Source organism: Glycine soja, chromosome 5 (assembly GCF_004193775.1).
Source record: "Glycine soja cultivar W05 chromosome 5, ASM419377v2, whole genome shotgun sequence".
Taxonomy (NCBI): domain Eukaryota; kingdom Viridiplantae; phylum Streptophyta; class Magnoliopsida; order Fabales; family Fabaceae; genus Glycine; species Glycine soja.
In genome coordinates this window covers 38,734,902-38,758,540 of record NC_041006.1, presented here as the reverse complement: position 1 = coordinate 38,758,540, position 23,639 = coordinate 38,734,902, and the positions used below count along the sequence as shown (strand labels likewise).

The window sequence follows — 23,639 nt, the reverse complement described above, 5'->3', positions numbered from 1 at the left end:
CTCTAATGCATCGATCCTATGTCATCAATTTCGGTTTGCGATTCTGGCCGCCGAAGCACATCAAATTGTTAGTGCTACGATGTCGTTGTTCCAATAGGGAAAAATAAAATGAAAATAAAGAACACAATTTTTGTTTTAAAAAAAAGTCCTCATCTTTTTTTTCTTCTTCGTAATTATTTTCTGTTTCGCTTCAGTGTTACCAAAAAAAACTGCCCAACAGATGTCAACAATACCCCGTGCTGCTACTATATCCAACATGTGCAATTTTGGCTCATTTTGTGAACTGTTTACTCAACGGTTTCATGCCTCTTTTTGGCTCCCTATCGCCCTCAACCTTAAGTGCCCCGAAACCCCTGCCGCCAAAATCTCATTCTTTCAAAACCGAGAAAAAAAGGACATCATAGAAAAACCTGATTGATTAATCGCATCCAATTATCAAACAAAAAACTCAATAGATGGAGCCAAAAACAAACGTTGTTACGGGAAAAAAAACACAAAGTGTGCTCACTTTATTGTTTTCTCAATGTCTTCGTTTACGGGTGCACGTTCCAAAGCAAATGCTAACTCTGAAATGACCAAAGCTAACGACACTAACCTTTGCCCCATCAACACAAGTACCATTACATCAACCTCGCCAGATACAAGTGCCAAGAATGATAAGAAAAAGAAGGTATTTATTTTTTATTGTTATTATTGATTCTTAATTTCTTCCGTGCATTACATTTTTCTTGTGTTTAAGTGTAATGGGGATGATACATTTTCCTTTACTCGTTTTTTTTTTGTGATGAAGTCTATCCTTCCAAAGATTTTCGGATCAAAGCGAAATGGGAGAGGTTCAGACGAAGAGACACTCAAATCATCAAGTGCAGAAGAAGGAGACGGAGTTACTCTTGGTATTCAATTCATGACATTTTTTTTTCTCTACATAGAGAATCTAAATTTCCATGTTGTGAGGGTTTCCCTTTAATTTTCTTTTACAAATGTTTTGTGTGGAAAGATTTGGAGAATAAAATTGAGACGAGAAGAAAAGCATTTTTGGAAGCGGCCCCCATCATGAGAAAAAGTTTCTCAGGTACACAGATGCATATATTAAGTTGTGGCACAAACACAATTTTCACATTCTCTGAAGTTGAATCAACACAATTAATTAATTGCTTTAATTACAAATTTTCTATAATATAATATTATTAATACCAATACATATAAAAAAAAATTGCGGCTTTAGTTTAGATGTTGGATCAACTTGTACAGTTCCACGTACCTATCAAACAAGACGAAATCTTCTTCATGTCATCCTGTATTATTTTGGTAGCTTACCTAACAACAATGAAATTTTAGTCATAGGTAAGATGCTTTCTAATCAGGGGAAGAGCGTAACGAAGAAAATCAAATTTTGTAGTTTGATGTGGACCTTAAACTCAAACTCCCTTTGTCTCATCTGACATATTGTACCCCCATTGCAATTATAGTTTTTGTCAGGACGTGACACAATAATAAATTAACCATGATTTTAATTTCTTATCTGCTCACAGAAAGGGAGACTAGTCCTGGGATCGAAGGCCTAAATTTGTCCAATTTTGAACGGCCTATGATGACTCCGGAAACTGAACTTCAGAGTTTCAGGTATGTGGAATTTCATTTTCAATTCAAGGCTTCATGCACATTTTTTTTTTGTTGTACAGTATAGTCAGACTCACATGCATTCTTCTTTTTCATGCAATGCCATTTGGTAACGTGGATTGCAGGATCTTCGTTGCAACATGGAATGTGGGAGGAAAGTCACCAAATTATGATCTCAACCTCCAAGATTTCTTGCTAGTGGAGGGCTCCGCAGATATATATGTTTTGGGGTACGAACATCCATGCAATAGGGGACATATTAATTAACTAAGCTTTGGAGTTTAAATATATGGTTATTAATGAAGAAAATTCTAATTGTACCTTTATTTTTGGGACTGCTAATCATTTCAGTATTTATTGGTTTCCATGATTTGTTGTAATCATTAGTTTTTCTAGTTACTGAAATTAGAACATTAGGAAAGTCAATGACTACAACAAAACATAGAAACAAATCACTATTGATATGGTTAGTAATTTCGAGATTAAAGGTACAGTTAAGATATAATCAGAATTTTCTAGTTATGAATTTATGATCAAGAAGCTATTAAGAAATAAATCCAGACCAGACCAGACCAGACCAAGAAGTGATACAAAGATGTTATCCTACTAACATTAAAAGGAGATAAAACAAAAGAAAGAGAGAAAGTTGTACTTGAAAATTCAGAAATCATAATGTTATGTTTGTTTGAATGCTTTTCGTTTCTTCCCATTGTTTTCATTTCATATTATTACAAATTCATGCCACCTGAAGTACTTTGTATGTTCAGTTTTCAGGAAATAGTTCCTCTGAGTGCTGGGAATGTTTTAGTAATTGAAGACAATGAACCTGCTGCAAAGTGGTTGGCATTGATAAGTCAAGCACTAAACGGACCAAGAAATGAATATAGTGATTCTTCTGACTCGGGAACTGGCTCCAAAACCCATAGTAGTTCGAGGGAGTTAAAGTCCCCAGCAAGTTTGAATTTCTTTCAGAAGCCTTCTCTTAAAGTTATCAGTAAAAGCTTCAGGGCAGAGGGTAGTAGCCTCCTTAAGGCTTGCAATTGTCCTGTGGAATCTCCATCGAGGGAGAGACGGAGGATGAGAAAGTTTAGTGACCCTATGAGTAAGTTAGATTCTGAGCTTCGTGGTGATGACACTGTCGAAGAGTTGCTTTCAATTGCAGAAATACCCTCTTCTCCTAGCCAAAGCAGATACTCCCTTATATCAACTAAGCAGATGGTTGGGATTTTTCTCACCATTTGGACTAAGAAGGAGTTAGTGCCACACATTGGACATCTTAGAGCAGATTCTGTTGGGAGAGGAATCATGGGTTGCTTAGGTAACAAGGTAAGCACAGCAAGTATACTACATATCCAGTAAATATATAAAGAGAAATGTGAAAGCTAGCAGGACACTCTATCATATTTTTAAATATACTTTTAATTATTGGCTGAAATTAGTTGAAAATCATAACATTATAGGTTTTATTTCTTATTTAACGAGCATTACTCTTGATTTTGTAGTTTTCAATAAATTTAAACATATGAAACTGAATTAGAAGAAGTGTGTTGCTAGCTATCGTAGTATGTAAAACATGTCACTCAACTTATCCATAGCCACGAGCGTGTTACTAACTATGAAACTGATTTGTTATTTTGGTCACTAACTAAGAAGGCTATCACTGCATATGAAATCAATAATTGATTGCAGGGGTGTATATCAATGAGCATGTCATTGCATCAAACAAGTTTTTGTTTCGTCTGTAGTCACTTGGCTTCTGGGGAGAAAGAAGGAGATGAGCTGAAAAGAAACTCTGATGTGGCTGAAATCCTTAAAAGCACACAATTCCCTAGGATTTGCAAGAACCCTTGTCGTCGAGCGCCAGAAAAGATAGTTGACCATGAGTGAGTTATTATCTCATACGTTTGACTTATGAGTTAATAGAATCTTCTTTTATACAACACATAATTTGCACTTGGCATTATGAATTCTAATAACTTCTAGCCTATTTTGCAGTCGAATAATATGGCTTGGAGATTTGAATTATCGGATGGCTTTAAGTTATGAAGAAACAAGGGTTCTGTTGGAGGATAACGACTGGGACACTTTGTTAGCGAAAGATCAAGTGTGTCCCTCCCCTCATATACTATCAATACAATAGTTCGATTCCAGTTCACACATTCATATACTAAGGAAAAAATGTTAATCTTTAGACTTATTCTGCTTAGTTTAGACTTTATCTAATAAAAATAAACGGTTAATATAAACATTGTAAGGTTATCCTAACATTATAATATGTCATACTACCAATGACATCTTTTGTTGGTATAGGAAATTAATATATGTCATTGGTACGTTAATACACATCATATTATTAGTACAATTCTTAAATGTTTATACCAATAATTTAATTTTTACAAAGACAAGCTTACCAACTAGTTTTACTTTTCATTTGTTGGTATATGCAGTTTTTAGTACTGTGTACTTGTCATTGTCACATAGGTAAATTTATGGACTTGTATTTCATTTTGTACAGTTAAACATGGAAAGAGACGCAGGAAGGGTTTTTAACGGTTTCAAAGAGGGGAGGGTTGTTTTTGCTCCCACTTACAAGTATTCACATAATTCAGACTCTTATGCTGGTGAGACCGTCAAGTCAAAGAAAAAACGCCGAACACCCGCATGGTATGCACGTCACTTGACTCTTATTATATAAGTCAGTCAATTAAATGAGTAGTGCTAGCTAGCTGGCTTCTCAGTTTTCAATACAGATAAATCAAAATTGTTGACAACACTTTCTTCAATTTTATAATTGTCAGGTGTGATAGGATATTGTGGCGTGGCAACGGCATTGAACAATTATCATACATTCGTGGAGAATCAAGATTTTCTGATCATAGACCTGTTTGTGCTGTCTTCTCTGTGGATGTGGAAGTAAGATGCAGAAACAACAGGTTCAGGAAGGGCTATTCCTACACAAGCCCAAGACCTGAATATGAAGACTTCATACCTCAAAGGCATAGTTTCTATGATTATTAATTCAAGCCTCAAATCAAATCAAGCTTGTATATTTCCCTAGGGTCTACAGAAAAATGATTTGTCACCTCTCTTTATTTTCTTCCTATTTTGTCCCCGCACTCATCAAGGTGACCATAGCTAGTTATTAGAATTCTAACAAATGTAAGAGAAAAAAGATTAATTTATACGAGTGGCTAAGAAGTGACCCCAATCTTTGTATGTAAATAGAGTTGAACTATTCATTGAGAGCCAAACATGAACTGAAGAAGAAATGCTTATAGAACTTGTACGAAGCTAAAGGCTATCTTGTATTACATCAGGAGACATTGCCTTATTAATTAATATTTAAATAATTAATTAGTATAGACATAAACAGCCTCTTTGCATATGTAAGGGTAAGGCTGCGTACAACATCCCTCCCCCATACCTTCGCATAGCGAAGAGCCTCTAGGCAATGGGGTACGAAGTTTTTTAATTAGTATAGACATAGCAGTAGCAGTGCAGAATCGATCCAAGCTTGGGCCGAGGAACTTATTATTTGTAGGGTAAGTCCCAAATTGAGGTTACTTCTTGGCCCTGTGGTGTATCTTGCTCTGGATTTGGATTCAAGTCCATGTCCATCTGATTCAGTGCAGCTTGCAAATCAAGATCTTCAAGGGACTTTGGCCATAAGCATCCATAATCTTCTTCTGATGTCTTTCCTGCAATATCTCTAAACTGATCGTTAATCGGATGGCCAACAGGGTGGTTATTCTCATTCTGGTTAGCTCTTGCTACCTCCAAGTTCATCATCCAATCATCCACACTTGCAATTTGTGTGTCATTGGACTGAGAATCCTGAAGGAGATCAGATTGGCTTTCATTAGTGCGGTAAGCACAGAGGGACTCATGGTTCATCCTTGAGTTTTTGTTAAGAAATCCCATACCCATTAAACTTTGTGGACACTGATAGTATTGACAAGCATATAGCTTATCAACAACAGCATCTAAGTCAAACACGTCACTCTTCCTTTTCTCAATAATGTTGCCACCTTCATGGATGATAGTACTAGCAGTGGAGCTTTCGCACTCGTTTTCATCTTCCTCTGATGATGGAGATATTCTGAGGCATTTATTGGCCAATTGCAGCAGTGTTTCTTCTTGGTTCATGACCTTGGACCAAGTTGCTGTGTCCCTGGCTGTCATTTTATCTTGCAAAGTCTTGGACTGAGTCACCAACCTTCTAAGTTTGTCCAAATTAGGAGACATGTGTTTGATGATTGCAGCCAAGAGAGACACTTTCCAAGCCTTTTTGAGGTCATGGGGCTTCTTATAAGGAGGTGGGCCATGTTCATGGGCCAGAAAGCCTTGTTCACCCCACCAATTCTCTGCCCCTCTGGGCCACCAAGGTGGAGCCAAGCCTCTCTCAAGAGGGAATCTTCTTTGGGGAGGTATGCAATGTTGCATCAGAGCAGAAAGTAGTGAACTCAGAGTAGTGTCTTGCAAGTCATTAAGGAGATGTATGTAGGAACTTGGATCCAACTCATCTGTTTCAAGGAGTGGCATGTATTTCGCAATGGCGCCTGGTGCATTTTGATCAAATTTGACCTTTTCTTTCCACCACTCACGCAAGCTGTCAGAAGAACCAGTCACTGGCTTTCCCTTCTCAGGGACAATACCATACACAAAACCTTGAGCATTGCAAACCTCCATAATCTTCACCATGTACTTGAGGATAGAGTCTTGTGCTCTTGACATCTTCTTCCGCCTAGATGCTTCTTGTTTTTCTTGTTGGCCTGCCTCTTCTTTGGGGCGTTTCTCCTTCATCTGCTGCAGCAGGATCCGATCCTTCTGCATCCGCTTCTTTAGCTGATCATAGTCGGTTTCTTCCTCTTCATGTTCTTCTTGATCAAAGGGGTCGATTTCTTCGTGAATCTCCACCATGATTTATGTGAATTCTCCTCCTTGCTTCTTGAAACTGTCGGTGTGAGAGGAAAAAGGTGTTTTTAGTCGTGCTTGAAATGAAAATACTTTTTTGATATGCATGAATGTTGATAAAATGTGTCCTTATTTATATACGTGCATGAAACTACTAGAATGGCGGTGGTAAAAGGGTATGACTATGATCTAATTGGGAAATTAAGCTTAGGAAGTTCAACCAATAAATGCGTTAAGGGATGAGACAAGGTACGCAGTTTCGAAGGTAGTAAGTGTTGCAGTGTGAACAATTACCCGAGGAAATGAAACTGTGGGTGCCGCGTGTTGGGCATGCGAGGCTGTTTTAATTTGGTGGGTAGTATTGATGCACATTTTGAATGCAACTTTTCATATATGTATATAATTAAGTGATGTCATGAGAGTATATGCGTAACTGCATTGGAAATTTGCATGCTGTTGATGGTGGTGGCCATGGAATGATGATCATCAAATAGATCATGATGAAGAAACCGTGAGCAATATGGTATTAGCTGTTTTTTCTTACTAAGGTCTCCCTTGTGAGACCTGCATGTGTGTTGTGAATGATGTAATCGCCAACGTATAGTTATCACTTATGGCAATAAATTAAATAGAGTATGGCTCTAATTTTTCGTGAGGGCACAGAATATAATATATAACTGGCCAGGGAGAAAAGACAGTTAAGTAAGAAAGATGATATAACATCAAAAGGCCAAAAATATTTTTCTTTCCTCTTCTGATATGTTCTTTTGACTACATTTTTATAACTTGTTTCATTACAAATTTTGTCATGCCAACTATGGGGAAAAAACACGAATTAGTATGCACGGTCATCAAATGAAAGTTATGTCTTCCTTAAGTGCTAAGATTCTGATAGGCCTTTCAGCCCAATTTGATGAGAAAGCTTGTGAATTAACAACTAGCAGGCCCAAGAAAAAGGCTCCACGGCTATTAAAACTGGTCCGTAAATTGGTCCCTAAATTAGTCAATAAATATGGTCTCTAAACCAATTTATAAATTTGGTATCTAAATCAGTCTCTAAATTTGTAAGAAATCAATAACTAACGATTTCTAAAATCACTTTTATATATCAGTCACTAATTATATTAGCAACCAAATTATATGTTTAGAATTGAGATATAAAGCTGACTTATTCAAAATAGTTCAAACTGCTTTTAAATTATATTTGATTAAATTTCAATGATATTGTATCAAAGATGAATCCAAAACTATCACCCTATGCAAGGATTAATTAACGTAAGATTTAAAATTTTATTCCTATACTAATTTTATTTGACTCAAATCATAATTTTTTTTAGCAGATATGTGTGATCCAGGAAAACAAATCTACAACTAACTCGCTTTTTAAATTTTACAACTATATTAGATAATTATTCATTTAAAATCGTATGAATAAAAAGATACGCTTGTTTTATAGTATTTTTTCCTTTTTATCATGGAAGAAAAACCTAAAGTCCAACATAGGGTAGACGATTCATGAGCAATAGGATTGATTTTCCTTTTTGGGATTTTCTACCTTCACCAAAAGAAATTTTTCTACACCTTACATTTTTTGAAATATTCCAAAATTACCCCTTTTTGAAATATTTCAGAACATGGATTTGCAATCCGTAAGAATTATACAAATTGTCAATCCGTAATGGCCTTACCTTCCTCACCCACACACCCACCACAAACCTCTACCAGTAGCTCATGGACCGCTATGCCAACTCCGTCGCACCACAGGATGACCACCTCTACTGTAGTAGCTCATGGCCTTACGACATCGTCACGCCAAAGTCGCATGAGGTTGCTGAGATCCTCATGATGGCACTGGCTAGGGAGGGGGAGGGAGTGGGCGTGGCGTGCATGAGGTCACTGGCATCGCCCTTCACTCCAACCTTGCCACGGAGCGCCTCCACCTCACGTTGCTCGCGTACTTTGCTGTTGCCATCTCTATCCTTGACGCCTTCAAGGCAGGGTTGGACCCTGTGGCACTCTCTGCCCTCATGTCCTTCATGGCCATCGCCCTCCCTCTCGTCCCGCTCGACGACATCATCGCAATGGAGTCGCACAAGGCTGCTAAGATCCTTGTGACAGTGCTAGCCAGGGATGGGAAGGGATTGGGTGTGGTGTGGTGTGTGTGAGATCCATGGCCTTCATGGTTGGCAATTCGTAATGGCCTTACGGATTGCGAATCCATAATAGTCTTATGGATTGATAATCCGTATAGGCTATACGTAAGAGTATTTTTCGTTTTTCATTCTTATTGTTAGGTGTAGAAGAAAAATGATAGGTGCAGAAAGAAAATCTCCTCCTTTTGACGGGAGATAGAAAAGTTATTTGATAAGAAATATGTAAAAGTGGTGGTATTGTCCTACAAATCAGCCATAGTTATGGAGTGAAGTGAACTCAACATCATAAGATCTATCCAGCTAGCTGTATTTAAGACTTCAAAAAAAAAAAACCTAGCCGTATTTAAAACTTGAAAAGCCGACATTAAACGCACAAAATTGGACGATTTCTAAACCCACCCACCCAAAAATACGGCAAAAATATGTGAATAACTCACGTCATTGTTCATCTCTTCACATTTTTGCGCTGAAATAAAAAGGTGTCGATCCAAGCCCATTTCGTTTCCCTCCCTTCTTATTTCTACTCACAAACAACACAATATTCTCATTTCTCATCTATTCCTTTTCTCTTATTTTTTTTCATTTCTTTTTATCATTTTCCTCCTATCAGACAAAGTGTAAATTAAAGTTTTGTGCTGCAAAAGAAATGAGCGTAAAACAACGTTTAAAAATAAAGAATAATAATTATAATGTGATAAATGTTTAATAGTTTTGTATTATATTTTGATTATAAGTTCATCAACTTTTACACATTAAAAATTATATCAACAATTAATTTTAATCAGTTAATAATATAAAATATATTATGCTAAACTCATAAGAATTTGTAAGTTAACAGTAGTACTACATTAATTTCCTATTAGCACACCACAAAAACCTCAAGTAATTGTATTCTCGACAATGCAAATCAACTTCGTAATTGTTATTGTGATGTTTCATTTTCATCACCATCTTAATTAGATATGATGAAAAAGGTTAGCCAGCCCACAGACTCAAATTACCTGTTTCTTTAACATATTCTTTTCTATTTATATATTAAAAATACTTTAATAAAGATAATAATTATATTTGTTTAGGAAATGTTTTTTAACAATGGAAACATTAGAAATTTGAGACGGTGATTTCCATCTTAGGAGAAATTATTACTTGGACTAGCACGTAAGCTGTAATCCTGGCCAGTGATAGCTGGACATGTGGACGAGTACATATGTTCAATTAACAGTAAGGCTTAATTTTTTCCAGCTATCTTTAGAGCCATTTCAATTTGATTGTGTGTGTTTGAATGTTTTCAATTATACCAAAATCAATTCTAAAATTAGGTTGAAATTTTAAATTAGTAGCATTTTTTAAATTAATTATCTCGATATATTTAAAAGTGTAGTTTGAACTAATATATTAATACATTAATATCAATTAAAGTAAAATTCCTAACCTGTATTTCGTGCGTGTATTTTGATTAATGTCATTACTTTTATCTTTATTAAATATTTTACAGTGTATTTAATTGAGAATAATTCAATATTAATTACTTTCAAATATTCGTAATTAATATAATAACGTTACTATTAATTTAATTAGTTTACAAGAATTGAAAACTATAAAAATTGACCCTCAAACTTGGGTGGGAGAGATATCTTCTAATGTATATTACTTTAAATAATAAAGAATATTCTACGTTATTATATTTAATTGGGATTATTCATTTATGATTTTCAAATATTCGTATTTAATATAATAATAACGTTATTATCATTTTGATTAATTTATATAAATTAAAAATTACAAAATTGACCCTCACTTTTTTTTTTGGGTGAAATTTCTCCCACTGTATATTATTTTAAGTAATAAAGGCTATTATTCGGTGTACTTGATTGAAAGTATTCCTTTATTACTTTCAAATATTTGTAATGAATATAATAATGTTATTATTATTTTGATTATTTTTTTATTAGTTTACATGAATTGAAAATTACATAATTGACCCTCAACTTTTGGGGGAATTTTTTTTCTTAATGTATATTACTTTAAGTGATAAAATATTTATTTGTTATTTTCAAATATTCGTAATTAATATAATAACATTATTATTATTTTGATTAGTTTAGATGAATTGAAAATTATAAAATTGATACTCAAACTTTTGAGGGTGGGATTTCTCCTATTTTATATTACTTTAAGTAATAAAGACTATTATTTGGTGTATTTAACTAAAAATATTCCTTTATTACTTTCAAATATTTGTAATTAATATAATAACATTTTTATTATTTAGATTAGTTTACATGGATTGAAAATTACAAGCCTCAAACTTTAGGGGGGAAATTTTCTCCTGATGTATACTACTTTAAGTAATAAGATAAAAGATAAAGGATTAGATAAATTACGAGTGTCGATTTTTTAAGCTATAAAGATATTTTTAAATTCTTAAAAAATTAACAGAACAATCACTATTGTTGAGTGTAATTTATTTTTTTAATCAACTCTAACATGTACTATAAATATTATTTTTATATAGTTAAATTTCATAATAAGTAAATATTTTAAAGATATAATTTATATAAACATCTTGATTTATCTAAAAATTATAAGTGATATAAATTTATTATTAATCAAAATAGAAAAATCATTACAAAGGTTTAATTAAAAAATAAGAAAATTGAAACTACCAAATTGTACATTTTGATTTTAATTTGTCATATGAGAATATATATATATATATATATATATATATGCATATAAATTATAAAAAAATTATAATGACTAATATTTAATTATTTTATAGATGAAATCATATTTCATGATTTTGATTCATTTGCACAGAACTATAACCTTAGAAATTAATTTATGGATAAAATATTTAAAAATATTAATTTTATCTTTATAATTTTTTTTATTAATTTAATTTCTATAAAGTAACACATTTTTTTTTTATCTTTAGCTATAACTCCATTTCAGGATTCATGAGGTAGCTAACAAAGTTATTTTTTTTTTATGTTCTCAAGTAAACTTATAAGATACTAGGATCTAATGTTATTTAATTTTTTTCCTAATCTTATCATGTGCAAGAAAATCGTTTTAAAAGTAATATAAAATTACAAATTTTTAAGAAATTTAACCGCAAAAGATTATTTAATTCATTTTAGAGTTTAACCATTATAAATTATTTAATTTATTTATAATCAAATTACACCTATATCAAATTATCATATGATGAAATTACCAACAGAGATACATTTTATTGGAATCAAATTAATATAAAAAAAAATCAGAAGGATAAAATTAATAATTTTCAAATTATAGACAAATTTCAAACATATTTTATCTTTGATTTAATTTAATGTACTTAACTATTGTTTTTCAATGCAATGAATGAAAAAAGTAAAAAACCAAAGCCAACACACAAAACGAGGTTCACCAGTGAAGTAAGTCGTTCACGTTTTTTGTTTGTTTCTCTTTCTGCACCTTTTTGCCATCTCTGCACAACGCTCAATCGCTCATTGCTCTTTGCAGAATCTCTGCAACAAGGTTATTCCACACTACACACTCAAAAAACCAGAACCACATTGATACGCTTCAGGTTTCCCTCGATGGCTTTGTTTTGATGACCTTCACCTACCCTCATTGCTTCTCCTTTCCTTCCTTTGTTCTGAGTGAAACCAACTCAATCACTTTTCCACCACCAATTGTCTTCCTTTTCCTTATAAAGGGTCTTGTTCCTTTCCTACTAACCTAAGTCCTAAGCTCTCTCATTTTTCTCATTTGCTGCATCAACATGCAGCATGGGTGCTCACGGTTACTCTGTTCACCATTGTCTGAAACATAATAAAGGTCACATTTTGACCGAGGAGGTCTTGCTTTTCCAGCTGTCAACTTTAAGGGTTATGATATTTTAGTTTTCCTCTTCATTGGGTTTGTTTTGCTTATTTTTTTCCCCAAGTGGGCCTCTTGGAATGTTGTGTGTGATTGTGAATGTGTGAAGCTCTGAAGAAAAAGTAACGGGGTGGTGTGGGGGGTTATCAAAATAGGGTTTTTTCTATGAATGCTTGGTGAATGGATGTAATCTGACAAAAGGGGGAAAATGGGTGCTACGAACTCTAGAGCGGAAAAGAATGAAGCTTTGAGTCTGTGCAAGGAAAGAAAGAGGTTCATCAAGGTGGCTATTGATTCAAGATATTCTTTAGTAGCTGCACATGTTTCGTACATTCAATCTCTTCGAAATGTTGGCATTGCTCTCCGCAGGTATGCTGAGTCTCAGGTAGAGGTAGAGTCATCTCTTTCTATATCTAACAAAACCCCTTCTCAAACTAGTTACCCTTCTCCATCATCACCTTCTCATGTTGCTGAGGTTGAGGTTTTGGAGTCACCGTTGCACACCGAGAGTCCTCTTTCGCCTCCTGTGGCCACCACTCTTAGTTACATGAGGTCAGGGGGTAGTGCTGCTGTCACTGTTAGGATCAATGCCTTCGGTAACAACAACTATTTGGATGATGAATCCACCGTGGTTCCAATGCCTCCACCTCCACCACCTCCTCCTGAGTCAGGTGCATCTTGGGATTTCTTTGAACCTGCAGAGGACAGTGACAGCTTCAGGTTTGCAGTGCATTGTAGTGAGTCCAGAGAGTTTAGGGATGAAGAAAAGGGTGATCAATGGTTACATGTTGGTTCTGATAGGCATTGCATGATGCAACCACTCCTGGATGAGAAGTTTAGTGGAAACTTCAGCAGTGCTGCAATGGGAAATGAGTGTGGCAACTCTTATGCACATTGCCTTGATAATTCAACTGTTTCAAGAGGAGTTGAAGGTGGCAAAGGAATGGTTGATGGAGAAGTGAGAGAGCTAGAGTTGCCAAGTGCTGCAGGTGATGTGAGCCGAGCTGTTGCAAACAAGGGTGCTGGTGGAAGGTCCAGTGCAAAGAGGGAGCAAAACATGGCTGGAAAAAATGCCTCCACAGAAAGAGAGGATCCTTCAGAGTTCATCACACACAGAGCTAAAGATTTTCTCTCTAGCATAAAGGATATAGAGCATAGGTTCATTCGAGCTTCTGAATCTGGTAGGGAGGTCTTGAGGTTGTTAGAGGCTAACAAAATCAAGGTGGGATATTCTGAGGCAAAAGGTAATTGCTTGAAATCAGATTTTTTTTCTTCCAGATGCTGAACTTCATATGAATTTTGTATGCAATAGCGAGGTACTAAACTGCTTTTGACTTCTTCTCTTAGGGAAGTCGTCTACCACTGCTTTGTTGTCTGCTGTCCAGCCTGTTTGTTGCGGTAGAAAGGCTTCACCTGTTTTCCAGGGTAAGTTGCATCAGTTCTGTAAATAGACACTTATTACCAACTTAATCTAAATTGTGGATTTAGCCTTAAATACTGCTTGATGATTTGGGCTTGTCATTTATTCTTCAAATTTGGCTTGTTACTCTATTGAAGGTTTCTAGATACTTATTAGCTCTTGTTTGATTCTCCATTTGTTGACAAATGAAATGAAATTGTTCAGGACATGACACAAGCTTAAAATTTAAGCTGCTATTTGTAATATATATAACTAATTTCTGTTTTGTATATGGTTCGCTGAATGTTTTAAGTCTGGTGATAAATATGATTCTTTCTATTTGGATTAAGGTGATTATTTTCTGCAACAACATGCAGTAATCTAAGTGGTATCCTTCAATTCATGAGGTTTGATTGTTCATTTGGTTAATAAATAAATAATTGTTTGTTGAAAGGTAAGCTATGCTGACATAAGTTCTTACCTTGTGATGAGTTTGGAAATAAAGAGGTATATAGTGTTGTTTTGTATTTGATGCAATCTGGTCTACCTGTAAATTCCTTATCTCGAGCTACGGGTGTTAATATTATTCAATTTTTTTCCTTGTTAGTTTTTACTCTTAAACATTTAATTACGAGGTCACTGTTTTGTTTGCACTTCAAGGTTTGATTCTTGAAAGATGAATATTTGGGATGGACTAATTTATCCCCTATCTGTGCAGAACCTGCCCAAAAAATTATTAGTTGGAAAAGGACAGCTTCTTCTCGATCATCCTCGTCCAGGAATGCTTTGGCTACAAAAACAAAGGAAGATATTGATGATAGTGGAAGTGACTTTGTAGAAGAATTCTGTATGATTGCTGGAAGCCATTCATCCACTCTTGACAGACTATATGCCTGGGAGCGAAAACTCTATGATGAAGTAAAGGTATTACAATTCGCATAAAAATGAAATTAGTATAGGGTTTATGATGAAAAACACTGAACTATTTAAATAAAGCATGATATAAATGGATGAACATGAATTGCCTGATAACTGAGTATACTAATTTACATATAATATCTTTAGAACATCAAGTCAATAACAATTTGAGTTCCTTGGATGCCAATATTAGTTGCCTTGCCACATTGAAATCATAAATTATGGTTATCTTGGGAATGGGTATAAGGCATATGAAAATTTATGTTTCCGTGGTCCTTGGAGAATTCTTGGGCAATTAATGCCTCCTTATCGTCTTTGAAAATGCATAACCAATGTTGTGCTCATCTGTAGAGTTAATTCACATTTCAGAGCTAATTTGTTATCTATCTTATCTTCTGGTGTTGCAGAGAAAATTCACTAGAGAAATAGTATCAAGAATTTTTTTCATTCATTATTCATAGGTAATCTGGTGTAGAAAATAAAAGGGAACTTGGTTAAACTTTTCTAGCAGTATTTTACTGCTCACTCCATTTTTCTAAATCTTGGTAGAATTTACATTCAATACCCCACTACAATTCTCGGACTGGTTCACACAAGTTGTCAGCAATAATCAAAGTGAGGCCTCCTAAGTTGCTTGAACCATATAAATAACTGTTACTTCAAGGAAAAGAAAAACCTTAAAAGTAAAAAATATCTACTATAATATGCATTTATTTAATTGTTCCTTTCTCTCCAAATTCTTTTATTGTCATGCTTATGCTTGGTAAATGTGTTGCACCTCCAAATTGTGTTTTCAATCCTTGATCATTTTGACCACCTGTTGGGCTATCTGTAGGCTAGTGAATTCATAAGGAAGGACTATGATCGAAAATGTCACCAGCTTAGGCATCAATTTGCAAAAGATCAAGGCACTCATGTGATTGACAAGACCCGGTCAGTTGTGAAGGATCTGCATTCACGGTTAACAGTGGCTATATATTCTGTTGATTCAATATCTAAACGAATTGAGAGAATGAGGGATGAAGAATTGCTACCACAACTTTTGGAGTTAACAGAAGGGTAAGTGGGGGGTTCTGGATTTTATGTTTATCTTATTACCTTGAAGCTTTACTTTCTCTGTTATCTTTAAAATCTATTCCTTGCCAGTTGAGTGTTAAAGCTATAACAACTAATATAACTTAAGAAACTACTGGTTGTGCAGATTGATCAGGATGTGGAAGGCTATGCTTGAATGTCATCATGCACAGTACATCACCATCTCCTTGGCATATCATTCAAGGAGCTCACCAGGAACCTTGCAAGGAGATGCACTCAGAGAGATAATGACTCGGCTGCTAGAAGAAGTTGAGTTCTTTGGTCTGAGTTTTGCTAACTGGATTAACAGCCTCACCTCATATGTGGAAGCTGTCAATGCGTGGCTACAAAACTGTATACTGCAACCAAGGGAGCGTACCAAGAGCAGAAGACCATTCTCCCCTCGCCGAGTTCTGGCACCACCTATATTTGTTCTTTGCCGTGACTGGTCTGCTGGGATCAAGGCTTTACCCTCTGAGGAACTAAGTCAGGCAATCAGAAACTTTTTGTCTGATCTTCATCTGCAGACGGAGCAGCATAATGACCAACTTCTCAAGAAACAGAATTCTGTCAATGCAAGTATGGCAGAAACCGAGAGCAAAACTAATGAAGAGAATGAAGATGAGTCCACGAATTTGAGCTGCATACATGCAAGATTAACAAAGGTTCTTGATCGCCTGACCAAATTTTCTGAGGCATCATTGAAGATGTATGAAGATATCAAGCAAAAAAGTGAATCAGCTCGAAATGCATACCATAATTGCAGAACTATCAGGGCTGAAAAATTTTAATTCTCAAAGTATATGAATTTTTTTCTGCTGTGCTTGCTTGACATTAATTTATATTATCAAAAACACCCAAAATAAAACTATAGACGCATGATCATGGTCCTTGTTGGAGAAAGAAATTTGTGAGATGAAAAATGGGGTGTAAGTGTCTGTAAATGAGCTGCATGTTATGATGACTAGCAAAGACTATGTTGCTTGAAGAGAATCTGAGATACTTCTTCACTGATGGTTTTGTTATAGACACTGTTAACCATTTTTATTTTTCGGTTTTTGTACGTGAAACATTGAAACAGTATCCATCTGCATAATAGCAGCAAAGGCTAATGGACTAAATTCTTGGTACTTTTCGTGTGATTTAGATATTATAAGAAATTTACAATTTTTACCCATGCCACAAGATTAATACCATTGCTCCATTACATGCAGAAGCTGAGCAAATAGTTCGCAATCAATCAATGTTAAAATTCAAAAGGTAACTTTTGGCTTCCAAAAATATTGAAGAAAAAACCTTGTATATCTTTTCACAAAATAATTTTCACTTTCCACTGATATCTTCGACTGAAACTTCATTTCATTCATTTATGGTTCTGGTCGTGTGTAGTAGTTTCTTGGTCAGGAGCAACCACTAGCATATAAATTTCAACAATGAGCCAAGAAAATATTTTCTCATGTTAATTCCCGCAAATACATCAATCTTCTTTGCGTTCCTTTTTTTAAAATCCCACATATTGTGTGTACTGCGAGTAGGCCCCTGACCGCTTGGCAATGGGGGCCCGTGTAACGTGATCCGGAAGATCAAATGCATCAACAAGTTCCCTTGCAATATTCCTCACTTGGAAACTAAGATACTCCGCGAGCTTGTGGATTGCCTGTGAAATGGAAAAACTTCAATATACAACAATAATAACATTATGATGTAAAAAAGGGCAAGGTCCAAGCGTATCCATCCTCATCTCAGATAAACTCTGTACTACTGTTATCTTCATAAGGTTAAAAACCGATTGCCAAAACCAAGATTTTCAAAAGCCAACTCATGCTCATAATCGATAATATATGTTTTATTGAGGGAAAATCAATGTATGGATATGAAATTATCATAAATCTTAAATCATGTTTTCCTTAATATATATAATAATCTTAAATTTTCTGATGGGTGAGAAATGAAGTTCAAAAAGAAGTGCTTACGTAGCCAAATAATGAGTGACATTGTCCCTTGGATAAAAATGTCATTCATGGTATCTAACCAAACTACTACCAAAGTTATGCAAATTAATATGAAAGCCAGCCATCATAATTGTCCCAGGCAGACCTAGTACCATCTCATTTAGGTTATCACTAGTCATTCTCAGTTTCTTAGAACGGCCCCCCAGTATCAGCTATTAACCCATTGGTAATTAAGGGTTTCTGTGAGCTGTTAGGAAAAACTAGAAACAGCTAATTAATTTTTGTACTCAATTGCGCATTAATTTATTTTCAACATATTGGAGTACTAATTTTATTTCAAGGATTATTATACCTTGGCTTTGTTGGGAGCCACATAGTCAACATTTCGGTAGGTTCCAATGTCATTCCATATTCTATCCAGAGCATAAAGATCACAGACGAGCTTCAGAGCAGCTTGGGAGCTTGGATCCGGACAGCTGGCGCATATATAAGTCAAGTTAAAATTGGATAAAATACAAAATTGAGCAAATAAAGGAGATAATACACAAGGGCTAGGAACTAAGGAAGCACCTCTGCACGGCTTCAATAAATTTAGCAAGGATGACTGACTCAATATGTGACTCTGCAAGTGTCAAAAGGTGATTCAAACATCTATTCCATGCACCAAAATCCCCAAGAGATTTAGAATGCTTTCGAAGTCGTACAGCAACACTTTGAAGTAATCTAGATGTTCGGTACTGCAGAGTGAAAATCAAAATAACTAGTTGATTTAATATTTATGTCAGTATAAACTATATTAAATCATTAGTCATGCAATCAAGATAAAACTCACTCTGAACGCATCCAATTGAAATTTAGGATCTCGTAAATGGTCTTCGCCTTCCCACCGAGCAGTAACCGGATTTGGCTGTGACAGATAAGTATTCATGGATTCTCTCAAGTAGTTCCATGTCACTGCGAAAGTTCCACCTTTGAACTTTCCCTTGTATTGTTTCAAAAGATCACCTGCAACCTTCATTTGTAAAGGAAAAAATCCAAACAAATTAGTTAACTTGCTTCCAATACGAGGATAGCAAAACCAATCAAAATACATAATGCATGGCCCTAAAGCTATAGTTGCCATCAAACGAAGGAAGGGCATGCCTTCCCATGATTCCACATGGTTTTAAGTATGAAAGCAATGTTGCAAAAATATCTCTGCACCAGCAATCAAATAATTTAATGGATTCTTTTGTTAGAACACTTTGGCATTTCATTTGGAGACTAACAAAAGCAAGATCCAAAGAAGCTCTACAAACATTTAATATCAGCAGAATGCAAATGACAGCACAAGGTTAAAGTGGTATTTTGAACCAAAGTATGGGCAAACCAATTGCATATAATGCCCAACCAGCTGCAACTTTCCTTTATTGTTCTGTTATTTGAGCAAAATTTCAATGCGGATTTGTTCACTATTCTCTACACTCTTCACTAAGGTCTAGAAGAAAGCCAATATATTTTTTATATGGGAAGCAGCAAACACAGTCACAGATTTAAATGAGTGAATTCTGAGGCAATTCTTTGCAATATATATTATCTTGGTTATCTGATTAAAACATAACAACAACCAGGTTGTAAAAGTAGAGTAGTTATTATCTATGAGAAGCAATATAATTGGGCTTTAGGCTTTAGCTAAAAACCTGTTGAAGCAGAACTGTGTTGTCTCCTTCAAATGTTTGAAAAATGTCATGATCGTTTCTCAAAATACCAAACCGATTAACAGCAGCATAACCATGGCCTCCACAGGCTTCCCTACAGATGCTGAGTGACTTTGCAGTGTATGATGTTACATAAGCCTTTAGACCTGCCGAAAGGGCATGGACATCTGCAACTAATTCATCATCATGAGTTTTTTTCATTTGAGAGTATTTCTCCACTAGATTTGTCGTGGCAAAATGAAAAGCATAAGTTGAAGCCAGCATTGGCATAAGCTTATGCTGTTGAGACTGGTAGTCAAGAATACTGACTTCAGGTTGGTTTGGAGGTCCAAATTGCTGACGAAGTAGAGAATATCTGATGGCAATTGTGGCAGCAACCTTCAGGACGCTTACTGAGGAATACGCAAGGCCTACCCTACCACCAACAAGTTCCCCTAGAGTAGCGGCAAACCGCTTATTTACTGTAGGAAGGCTACTCGTGTACTTTCCATCACGGGAGACATCTCCAAAACGGTTTAGAAGATTGTCTCGAGGAATTCTTACCGAGCGGAATCTCAATGCTCCATTATCCACACCATTGAGGCCGACTTTATGACCACAATCATGTATCTCAATTCCAGGAAGTGGTTGATGGGTCTTCATATCCCTTATTGGAACTATGAAAGCATGGACACCCATATCAGAAAGTCCTTTTTTGTCATAAGTAGGTAATTTCAACCTAGCGAAAACAGTGGCAAACTTGCCGTGCACTGCAGCATTACCAATCCACCATTTGATGGCACCATCATTTGGTGTATTAATGATAAATTCATCTGTGATTATATCAAAGGTGGCAACAGTTTGGAGGCCCTGCACATTTGAACCTTTTAAGCACAAAAAAGTAAGCAGTTTAGAAATGTGTACTTGGGGAAACGCTATGTGGTTAGCATGTTTGACATAGAAATATAAGTCCCTGGAAAGAAAAAATATATATATATATATATATATATATATATATATAATTTCAACCCCAAAGATGTTTATCCGAGAGTAAGTTGGGTATGGAAAACAATCAAATAAAGGGAGGAAGCAAAGGTTATTGGTTAAAGACTTTAATGCACTTCACCGGCAATTGCAAATAAATGGAAACTGTTGTTTGTTAGATTATTTCAAATAGGTTTTTTTCAGCAGTATCTCACATTCACCTCATTACTTTTATATTTCTTATTTTCACAGCTAATTTCAAAATGTCATATTGCCTTCATTTTTCTTACTTGTATAAGAAAACACAAAAACACTGTTATCTCTGTGTCTGTCTAAATCCTTAGCTTTATGTTTCAGTACAAATGGTTGTGAAAAATGTGACATTTTATAATCATTTGTAAAAACAGAAAAACCTTTTTTTTTCTCAAATCAACCAAGCCTCTCTACCCTACACGATCAACAGTGTCAGTAAGTCAGTGACACTAACCAACAGTCCAACAATGAGATGAAAAAACAAAGTTTACAAGTTGAGCAACATGTTATGTTAGAAGAAGAAAGAGATGAAAGTACCATGGTGAAGCTCGGTCATAGCAAAACAACCAGGGTAGTCCAAGTTATCAATCCCATCAAAGTACTTATCCTTATGCTTCTTGGTCCCCAAATTGAGAACAGAACCACCCCAAAGACTGCACAACACAAAAAAAAAGAGTTATTAGTATTAGTTAGCAAAAAACTTTTTACACTAATTAACATGGAATTAAAATAGACAAATTAAACATTAAGAAAACTGGTAAATTAAGTTGCGTACCTATACTGGACCCCCATCTTGATCCCGAGCGACATGTCAACGCTTCCAACGGCTTCCAAAATGGCGAAGTACTTAGCGGGATCGTCGACTACGTAACGGAGGGGTCGAATCCCGGCTTCTCTGACGAGTCCCGTTAACTGCTTCATGCAGAGGTCGCGATGCTCGTCCTTGGAGATCTCAACGGGAGTTTGAAGGCGCGGGTTCGCGTTGAAGTAATCGAACACCTTCTCCTGAATGTCCACGTGTTTCCCTCGCAGGTAACTAGACAACGACGGCGTGTCCACGCTCAGCTTCCCGCGAGCGCACGTTGCCATCTCCAACTGCTTCGCCGCGACCAACGCCGTGGGGTTTAGGTGTAGGGTTAGCCTCTGGATTCGCCTCTCGGCTTCGCAGTTTGGTGTTTGCATTTTCTGTGTTGTGTTTGGTGGAATCGGTATTTGTTATTGTCCAATTTCAACGATTTGCGATCATGTTCAGATATATATAAGGGGGTGTTCGTTTGGTGTTGGCGATACGGCATTTAGAATGGTAATGGTCGTAATCGATAACGTGGCTTTGAAGCGATGATCACTCGTGAGTCGTGACTGACCAATATGGATAGGATCGGAATTTTTCAGCTAAATTTCCCTGCGCGCCTTCCAACGTGTCTTCAGTTGACTGATAATAACGGATGACTTTTTTTTTTTTAACCGATGATATTATGAAAATGAAATCTTACCCAGAATTTATTGTCATAATTTTTTTTCATTTTATAATGATTATTCTATTTGAAATTTGCATAAACAAATGTTAATTATGGTATATTTATTTGAATTTTTCTATATAATAAATTTTTTAAAAATATAGATGAATGTTGATTATAAAAATTATACATTTATGAATGTTTTATTTTAAATTTAACATGCGATATTACATTTTATAAGATTAAATATGCTGTTTTTATATTTTATGAAATATAAAAATTATATAAATTGTACGATTTTCCAATTTAAGACGGAACAAGATAGAATTCTTTTATCCTTTGAATGTCTTGGATAGTTGTGGCCCATACGGTATCTCTTATCTACTTTTCATATCGACATAAAATAACTAATTTTGTGTTTGCACCATCGGTCCACACCACCACGTGTCAGAAAAAATTAAAAATACATGTTCACATCTATATTATAGGTATTATTAATGATAAAAAGTATTATGGTATTATTAATTATTAAATAAATCTAATGGAGGTAGTTCAGTCAATAATATATCATTGAGTATGTAGAAAATACTTGGATTCAATTTTTTCATAATACATTTTTAAGGATAGATGAAAAACTTTAAATATAACTTATAGATGATTAATCTTATAATCAGTCCATACAACAAAAATTATGAAATAGTTTCACTAAAAAATCAAAGCTCCTAATTATGATGGTTAAAAAAATCATTAAATTATATTTCTTTATTTTTAACAACAAAAAAATCTTTTTCCACAAAGACTTGGGCTCACTCCACAAGTATGTATCTCCATTTTTAAATTATTTGTCATAAATACATAATTATATATTTAAGATTTGAATTTAATATCGCGGAAAAAGTTTGAATAATCTGGCATCAATTGATATAGGCACATGAGTTGAGGCTCTTTGTGCATATCATAGTCATTCTAAAATTCTCTTTAAGCTTCCTAATAATTAATTACTAGGAGATAAAATTACTTCAAGAGGTACTTTTCATATAACAAATAACTCACATTTAATTATTGGATTACAAAAAAAATAAAGGATTGAAATCAAGAGTTACTATTTTAAAGTTACGCTTGATGAAACTTCATCCACCCTCTTTGGTTATGTGTATAATTTAGGGTTAATTATTTTTGTAATCTCAACACTTTTTAGAATTTTTGTTTGGATTCACCTCGACTTTTTATTATTATTTTTAGTCATTAACTTTTTTCTTGTCCTTGCTTTTAGTCCCTAAAAAAGGATTAAAATAAATTATGAAAAAAAGTTTATGAACTAAAGTTTAGACAAAAAAAAAAAGTTAATAACTAAAAACAAATAAAAAAATTTCAAAAAATTAAAAACACAAATTCTAAAAAGTTTAAGGATTGAAAATTTAATATGCCCTATAATTTATCGTTGTTATAGTTTATTATAATTAGAAAAAGTTTATTGCAATTTAAATATAATTAATTTAGCTCATGTATGACAAAAAATACAAGGCTTTACATAAAAAAAGAAGTTTAACTAAGCTTTCAATTCTTAAAATTTTTCCATATTTAGTTTC

General features: G+C 34.8%; 4 protein-coding genes across 4 annotated transcripts; 2 read left to right on the top strand and 2 right to left on the bottom strand.

Annotated features, from left to right (window-relative positions):
- The first annotated feature begins 468 nt into the window (after positions 1-468).
- LOC114413131 (type I inositol polyphosphate 5-phosphatase 5-like) lies at positions 469-4,833 on the top strand. Its single transcript, XM_028377345.1, has 10 exons — positions 469-670; positions 791-893; positions 998-1,072; positions 1,533-1,623; positions 1,746-1,850; positions 2,388-2,946; positions 3,310-3,503; positions 3,616-3,724; positions 4,136-4,284; positions 4,419-4,833. Exons 1-10 carry the CDS (start codon positions 524-526, stop codon positions 4,636-4,638), a joined length of 1,752 nt encoding a protein of 583 aa, XP_028233146.1. The 5' UTR covers positions 469-523; the 3' UTR covers positions 4,639-4,833.
- A 26-nt stretch (positions 4,834-4,859) lies between these two features.
- LOC114413130 (putative ETHYLENE INSENSITIVE 3-like 4 protein) lies at positions 4,860-6,663 on the bottom strand. The gene has a single exon (XM_028377344.1). It carries the CDS (start codon positions 6,538-6,540, stop codon positions 5,152-5,154), a length of 1,389 nt encoding a protein of 462 aa, XP_028233145.1. The 5' UTR covers positions 6,541-6,663; the 3' UTR covers positions 4,860-5,151.
- A 5,351-nt stretch (positions 6,664-12,014) lies between these two features.
- Positions 12,015-16,995, top strand: LOC114413128 (nitrate regulatory gene2 protein-like). The gene is made up of 5 exons (XM_028377342.1): positions 12,015-13,801; positions 13,905-13,982; positions 14,675-14,880; positions 15,710-15,933; positions 16,076-16,995. The coding sequence occupies exons 1-5, from the start codon at positions 12,766-12,768 to the stop codon at positions 16,737-16,739; spliced, it is 2,208 nt and encodes a 735-aa protein (XP_028233143.1). The 5' UTR covers positions 12,015-12,765; the 3' UTR covers positions 16,740-16,995.
- Positions 16,996-17,051: 56 nt separating this feature from the next.
- LOC114413129 (acyl-coenzyme A oxidase 2, peroxisomal) lies at positions 17,052-21,896 on the bottom strand. Its single transcript, XM_028377343.1, has 7 exons — positions 21,369-21,896; positions 21,131-21,246; positions 19,580-20,460; positions 18,733-18,912; positions 18,471-18,637; positions 18,253-18,376; positions 17,052-17,605 (listed from the first exon to the last, which is right to left on the bottom strand). The coding sequence occupies exons 1-7, from the start codon at positions 21,773-21,775 to the stop codon at positions 17,450-17,452; spliced, it is 2,031 nt and encodes a 676-aa protein (XP_028233144.1). The 5' UTR covers positions 21,776-21,896; the 3' UTR covers positions 17,052-17,449.
- Between the last annotated feature and the right edge of the window lie 1,743 nt (positions 21,897-23,639).